This window comes from Aphanomyces astaci, assembly GCF_000520075.1.
Source record: "Aphanomyces astaci strain APO3 unplaced genomic scaffold supercont1.13, whole genome shotgun sequence".
Lineage (NCBI taxonomy): Eukaryota > Oomycota > Saprolegniomycetes > Saprolegniales > Verrucalvaceae > Aphanomyces > Aphanomyces astaci.
In genome coordinates, this window is record NW_009798276.1 from 937,028 (window position 1) to 944,642 (window position 7,615).

General features: G+C 46.1%; 4 protein-coding genes across 4 annotated transcripts; 3 read left to right on the forward strand and 1 right to left on the reverse strand.

The window, feature by feature from the left end:
• Positions 1–1,821: 1,821 nt before the first annotated feature.
• Positions 1,822–3,342, forward strand: H257_06732 (hypothetical protein; the record flags this gene model as incomplete). Its single annotated transcript, XM_009832083.1, has 3 exons — positions 1,822–2,191; positions 2,977–3,233; positions 3,274–3,342. 3 exons carry the CDS (start codon positions 1,822–1,824, stop codon positions 3,340–3,342), a joined length of 696 nt encoding a protein of 231 aa, XP_009830385.1.
• A 453-nt stretch (positions 3,343–3,795) lies between these two features.
• On the reverse strand, positions 3,796–4,340 carry H257_06733 (hypothetical protein; the record flags this gene model as incomplete). Its single annotated transcript, XM_009832084.1, has 2 exons — positions 3,796–4,019; positions 4,175–4,340. 2 exons carry the CDS (start codon positions 4,338–4,340, stop codon positions 3,796–3,798), a joined length of 390 nt encoding a protein of 129 aa, XP_009830386.1.
• A 1,677-nt stretch (positions 4,341–6,017) lies between these two features.
• Positions 6,018–6,266, forward strand: H257_06734 (hypothetical protein; the record flags this gene model as incomplete). Its single annotated transcript, XM_009832085.1, has 1 exon — positions 6,018–6,266. The coding sequence occupies one exon, from the start codon at positions 6,018–6,020 to the stop codon at positions 6,264–6,266; it is 249 nt and encodes an 82-aa protein (XP_009830387.1).
• A 30-nt stretch (positions 6,267–6,296) lies between these two features.
• H257_06735 (hypothetical protein) lies at positions 6,297–7,311 on the forward strand (the record flags this gene model as incomplete). Its single annotated transcript, XM_009832086.1, has 3 exons — positions 6,297–6,431; positions 7,029–7,089; positions 7,133–7,311. 3 exons carry the CDS (start codon positions 6,297–6,299, stop codon positions 7,309–7,311), a joined length of 375 nt encoding a protein of 124 aa, XP_009830388.1.
• Positions 7,312–7,615: the final 304 nt, after the last annotated feature.

Below are 7,615 nucleotides of genomic sequence, written 5' to 3' on the forward strand. Positions count from 1 at the left end.
GGATATAGATAGAATCAACCTTGCTCGCGATGGCTGAATGCGCAAGGGTTCACTTAGCTGTAGACCCAGTAAGCAGTGTGAATTGGCAAAGTGGAGAATTACAACATTGAAATGTGTGGTAGTCTATAAAGAATAGTATCTACACTCATGGACAAAACTTAGGGAACACTCACATTTCATTTGATATCTCATGAAGTATTGAGAGTTGAGAGCGGCTGTTTGAGTATGAAGAGCCAAAAGCAATGCAGAAAACGTGGTTGTAGCTACCGGCGCGCAACTCGCCAGTGTCGAGAACTTTCCATTCAATATTCGAATTTTGAACTCGGACAAAATGAAGGAACGCAAATTGCAATACAAAATTCAAGACATTTTGAGTGTTGGTCAATCAAAAGCGCATAGGAAATCAATGTCATTCGGCAATATGCGTCGCGAAAAACTCAACGATGAGATGCGTAGCCGCATAAAAGGCCTTCGTGAGGCAGGAATGACGTACCGAGCTATCCGTGCGATCACGGGCAAGTCCGTTGCTGTGATTTCTCGCTGCTTGCGTCAACTTGGGCGACGGAAAAAGCAATGTGGGAGACCTGTTGCCCTGACCGAACGGCAAACCCGACGATTGGTTCGCGAAGCCTGCAAGACTGGCTCAAGTGCATCAACCTTGCACAAGACTTGCGAGCTGCCATGCAATGTCCGTACAACACGTCGAGTCTTGCAGCGATGCGACCTGCTCGACTACACCAAGATGCAACGCACACTGCCTCTGACGCCGGCACACAAGACTGCACGACTCAAGTGGGCCATGGACCATGCCGAGAATCTATTCGATTGGTCGAATATTGTCTTTTCGGACGAAAAGAAATTCAATTTAGACGGACAGGACGGCTACAAGAACTACTGGCATGATATTCGGCAGCCGAAGCGAAGCTTCGTCATGCGACAGCAAGGTGGTGGCTCCGTCATGGTCTGGGGTGCAATCGCCAGGTGCGGTAAGAGCGCACTTGCTATCCTGACAGGAAAGCAGAACTCAGGTGACTATGTTTTCATTCTCTCGGAGTACCTCTTGCCTTTTGCTCACCTAAAGTTTGGATCTGACTTTGTCTTTCAACAAGACAATGCTCCGATTCATACTTCTGCGGAGACAAAGCAGTTTTGTGCCGACCAGTTCATTGACCTGCTGCTTTGGCCTGCGCGTTCGCCGGACCTCAACCCAATTGAGAACCTTTGGTCCACCATGTCGCGCGTTGTTTACAACAATGGTCGTCAGTACCAGAACGTGGCCGAGTTGCGTGCTGCAGTGTTGCTTGCGTGGGACATGATTTCCGATGAGGAGGTCAAAAACCTCATCGACGCAATGGAGAGAAGACTCATTATTACTTGAGAAATATATTGAATTTTGTATTGCAATTTGCGTTCCTTCATTTTGTCCGAGTTCAAAATTCGAATATTGAATGGAAAGTTCTCGACACTGGCGAGTTGCGCGCCGGTAGCTACAACCACGTTTTCTGCATTGCTTTTGGCTCTTCATACTCAAACAGCCGCTCTCAACTCTCAATACTTCATGAGATATCAAATGAAATGTGAGTGTTCCCTAAGTTTTGTCCATGAGTGTAATTAAAATGCAATAGTATGGACTTACGAAACACGGGCGAAACAATATGCCGGATATAAACAGGGAACACGAAACAAACTGTTTGGTAAAGCCAAAATATGCAATTTTCTGTACTTGGATTATGTATAGTTCTGAAAGTATGTCGACATATTTAGGATTTACGAAACAAGCCTAACGTTATCCGGATAGATTTCAGACTGTTTCATTTCTGCATGAGTCAGAGAAAGCGGAAGCACGCAGAGCGGAGCACACCAGCCGAGCCAGGCGATGACATCATTGCGTTGCGTATAGTCAACAGCACTAGAAAGCAGTACGAAGGGACACTGGCACGCTTAGCCCGTTGGGTAGAAAAGGAGCACCCTGAGTGCATTCAACATGGCGAGATCGTGCTGCCAATAAGTGTGTCTTTGTGCAAGGTGTTTCTCACGTACTCGTCATACAAGCGAAATCGTGCCGGCGTGGAACTGGTACCTCAACGGTTCAACTCCAATGCTGCCATCAGTGGTGTTCTAAGTGCCATCAAGTACTTGTACACTGAGCGACCCCAAACGTTAGATCACGAACTCGAAACCATGATGAATGGTACATTTCTATATATTTTATAACGGTTTGATCATATTGAATAGAGTTCAGCGCTGGATACAAGCGCAAAATTGCCGAATTGCGATCAACTGGGCAGCATCGGTTGACCGAGGGCAAGTCGCCGATGTCTGTCTCGGGAATAAATGGATTTGGCAGGACTAAATGTCAACGACGCATCGTTTTCTGCACTGCCGCCGCACTTGCACGGGGTGGTTTTGTCGTCGGTGCAATGGGACTCTATTTTGCCCGGGTTTTCCACGTATTATCCGGCGAAGTTCCGTTGTGCAGTCCCATTCCTCGTGGCATCGTTGGCATGCCATTGGGATTGGATCAGGTCCACATTGGCGCCAAATCACCCCCTTTTGTTGTCGCACGTTTGATCAAGTGGCATACTAGCTTTCATACAACTTTCCCCGCAGGTGCTGTCCGGGGTCCTCGAAAACCTAACGTCGCGATTAGTTGAAACTGGCATCCCTCCGTACGTTCCACTTTTGATGCAAGTTTCCCCGCAGGTGCTGTCCGGGGTCCTCGAAAACCTAACGTCGCGATTAGTTGAAACTGGCATCCCTCCGTACGTTCCACTTTTGATGCAAGTGGATGCCATGCAATCTACCGTTGAAACGATGCAAAAATCTATTTTGCAAAAAATAGACAATATCCCAGCAGAGATTACCCGTCAACTGCAACGATCCCATGAGCAGCCTATTACCATGGCGGCATTGAGTGCGACATTAGAAGTATTCAGTGAAACAATGTTGCAAAAGATGGGATTATTAACCTCAAAGTCGACGGCAAGTCTCGAGCCCACGACGGCCAATGCACCTGCTGCCACCCCGGTCCCCTGGTGGACCCTGCAAAAAAACCTTTCCTTCTCCAAGTTGGCGTGCCCGAAGGGAAAGGTGTACGACTTGTGGAACCTACATCTACCTCGAAAGACTTCGCGACCCGGGCAGACCAAGCGAACTTCTCCAAGGCCAAGAAAGTCATGTTGGCGCTGCTGGAAACATCAAGACGTTCAGAGCAAGAGGTGACGGCTACGGACGTACCCTCCTGAAGTGCGTTCTTCCATGAAAGCCTTGTAGGATTGTGCCATCGACACCTCGGCACGCCAGATGCAAGCGCTGTGGGCGAACGTCGTCTTGGAGATATGAGCTACCATTCCATGTATGACATTCTAAACAAGTAATGAAGGGTAGACGTACACTTGTTGTCTCTGTTTGATGCACGCAGTCCATGATCAGGTGTCCTTGATGCTCCACGTTCGCGATGCAAAATTTGAAAGTGCTAAAACTCTCAATCTTTATCATTGCAAAGGTATCGATTTCTCCAGTATTTTGTGTTTCGTAAAGTGTTTCGTAAAGGGGCAAATATAGGACAATATTTCTGAAAGTTGATAGGGACATGTTGCATCTTATTGAAATGCAATATTTCTGGAAGTTGATAGGGACATGTTGCATCTTATTGCCCGACTGATATACTAATTAGCCTTGCTTTGCAGGTTTAGACACGCTCTAAGTCAAAATATTTTTATAAATTGTGCGAAATGCCTGCAAATATGTGCAATTCCACTCGTTCTATGTGAAATTATTGGTTATGTCCTAGCATCATACTAATGAGAAGATGCATTTCTTCGCGGCGCGCCTCCCGCACTTCTCGTACTTCTCTTGACGCTCAATACGGCTCTCCTCACGCTTCGCCGCCAGCTCGTCCATCAGTAGAAACAATGTCATTATATCGGATGACGTTTTGGCATCAGCATCGGCAGCGCCATCGATAAACTTGTCGATCGAACGCTTTTTCGCCGTGTACGACAGAAACCCCCCAGACACTTCGGAGGGATCCCGACCCTGCTTCAACTTGTCGCTCAGCAGCTGCAACTCCGAGCAGGGCAATCCAGTACGACCAACATCGTCGGTTGCGTCGGAGGGGTGAACAGGGTATCCATGGAACGTCGTTCATAGATTGGGGTTGATTAGCATGTACCTTCTTCGAAGTCGTCGTCGAGAGACAGCACTGACGCCGACAGGTCGATGTCGCGTTGAATCCGCTTTGCCGTTTGCACTTCTTCGGGACAGTCAGGATCGCCAGTTGGCTTGGCGTGGTTCTCTAGAAGCAAGAACATGCGCTTCAGTACATCTGCGTCGCGCATGGGGAGCAGCTTCGGTTTAGCCAAAGTTGAACCGGCGTTCTACCTTTTCCCATCCGTTCTTACCGAGAGGTAGTAAGTACATCAACTGTGATGTCGACAAGGAGGTCTACGGATGCTGGGCATCACGACTTGCCTCGACCCGACTACTTTGCCATGGCGAACGAAGATTTGTTACAACACCATTCCTCGATATCTTGAAGAACTACATGAATCAATATTTCAAGTATAAGATAACAAGGTGCGAATGCGAGTTGGGTGGTCGCAAATGGTTTGTTTGCGAACTTGCGAGCGTACTTTTATTTTAAAAATGTCGCAGATCCAACCGGAAGAAAATTTGATTTGCGAGATATTTGGCAGTCACCCATTGGTGATATAATCTATACAATTAGGCATGGTCGATCACAAACTGCGATTCATGTCCTCTTCGATTCGACGGGGGCCTCAGAACGATCCTGTGAGATGTGGAGCATAACATTCTAATTGACCCCATTATTATTCTTTATCAAGATAATCCCACCGGGGATATTCTTCCTGGTCGACGCAGGGTACAAGTTGTTCAAGCATATGAACACTCCATTTGAATTCAGACACGGGACGCCTCGCGAGGAAGTTCACTACAATTACATTCGTAGCCGCACATGGACGTCAGTTGAAAGAACATTGGAAGAACAAGTTTAGGATATTCAAGAGTCTCCTAGACCACCACACCCCGAGCGTAGTTATGTCCGGCTGATTGATTGAATTATTGTTATGTAGAAATGGCCGAATGGTGCTGAACATTTGGATCATCGACCTAGCGTTAACCGCACCAGACGAAAGCGACTCCGATTCAGAGGACGAGTGCGCAATGTATGCGGAATAGATGCACATTGGTGGAGATATCACTAGATTGAGCCAGAGGAGTTTAGTGGATGGGCAGCAAGCTATCAACGCTAGAAATGCCATGAAAGAATACATAAATACTTGCGTAAGAAAATAGATTTTCCAAATGACTTCAATTTATTGCCGGTTAATTTCGCGACGATGATCCAACAAAGCCGCATGCATCTTTTTTTGACTTCTCCAGTGACTCCACAAGTACATCTAATTTCTCGTTGGTCGAAACATTTCCAGTACTGGTTGTATCTGCTTTAACTAACCCTCTCACCAAGATTTCTCCCAAGGAAACCAGACCATTTGCCGCGCTCGATGGAGCAAGTTTTTGTCACTTGGATGGCGATCACAGCGACGATGAGAACAATCTCTGATCCAGAGTTTACATCGTTGGTAACATTGACGTTGTCAGTCCCGTCGTCATTTGATCCGAACTCGTTGTGGCCAAGGCTGTTCTTGTCGCCAAGTTACGTCACCACGTGCTCCCAATACGCTGGATAATCCACGCCATCGTCCAAGTGATTGCCTGTAGCTTGCTAGGCACTCTTCCATATAAGCCCCCGGTCACTAATTATATTAATTTTTTTCAATTCCAAAAATTCATCCGGATAAAACATCCCCTCCTCGACCGCCAAACCTCCTTCGACCACACACAAAAGAATGACAAGCAACCAAATCAACTCCAGTATTGGCCCCGATTTGGGCACGAGAAACGACCGGATAACGTTTTGAATGATAACAAATGACTTCTTATCCCCCGCTATTGTCGAATTCACCAACCAGTCCGCACCTTCAGGTACCACCATGGACGCTCAGTACGACCTGCGCGACCTTCATGACTTCTCATACAAAGAGGTAATGAAGGTGACGTGTGATGAAGACGCCACCGTCACGTGGTGCTTAAAAGTTGGCCTGTTCAAGAAAGTCATGCTCTGCCCAAAGTGTGATGGCGCCATGACCATGTCCCTCCCAACAAAGCGTTGGCGCTGCCGCCGGTCTGCTTGTGGCGATGTCCAGCGAAGCATCAAGGCGGACTCGCTCTTTGTCAAGTAAAGGTTGCCATTGACGAAGGCGGTCCGCCTGATGTTTGACTGGGCATCGCGCAAGTCAGTGTCCGTGGTGACGAAAGAGCAAGAAGTGTCACCAACCTCGGCCGGCGACTGGTTTAACTTTTGCCGCGAGGTTTGCTCAGCCGAAATGCTAACATGCGAAATGAAGGTACGTAACTGAATTCATCTATTATCTATTCATTCATACTTTGTGTATTTTTCTGATATGTAAATACATCTACTGTATTCATTTATTCCCCATGTATATGCAAATACATGTATGTAATTTGCCCACATGTAATGCACGCACATACTAGTACACGTATTTATATATTCACCATGTATATGCATATACACGTATTTATTTATTCCCCATGAATATGAATATACATGTATTTATTTCTTCCCCATGAATATGCATAGACATGTATTTCTTTATTCCACATGAATATAGGTATACATTTATCTACTACAGTATGCATGCATTCAACATGTATATTTCTCTCATATATATATATATTCATGTCATATATACATATATTTATATATACGTTTACCATGTATATTTCTGAATTTTTACTACAGTGATCCATATATATGTATATATTGTAATGGTTTCGTTCTAGTTAATTGTATTTATTCAACCAAATATTAATGATAATTATTTGTGTCAGATTGACGGCGTTGGTCGATCGTCGAAATCGTCGAAACGTCGTTGAAAAAAGAGTCCAAGTACAACCGCGTCATTCAGCATCCGGACTGTTAGCTGTTTGGAGGTGTCGACCGCATGACGAAGAAGTGGTTTGGGATTTTAACATTCGACGCACGTACGAAGCCTACTTTGTCCCACTTGGAAGTATATCAAACCAGGTACCAAAATCATGTCGGACAAGTTTGGTTCGTACGTGTCGTCGAATGAGCGGCACACCCTGGAGACCAACCCCAGGCTGCGTGGCATGAATTACACCCACGCTTGGGTCAACCACTCCGAAAACTTTGTCAACCCCATCAACGGCTCACACAGTCCATCGAAGGTGTGTGGGAGGTGAGGACCAAGCAATACCTCAAGGCTATGCGCGGGGTGCGCCGCATGCACCTCCATGGGTACTTAAACGAATTTTTGTGGCGTTCGTGGTTTTTTCCTCCGAAAGCTGACAGCAAAATGGTATTCAAGGGACTTGTCATTGGATGACTGCCAAATATCTCACAAAACAAATTTTCTTCCGGTTGAATCTGAGACATTTTTGAAATAGAACCACGCTCGCATTTTGTGAAGACGAAAAAATCGTCTTCGCAAACATTGCATTTGCGAGCGAACCTCTCGCATCGACACTGTAAAATTTGATATGATCG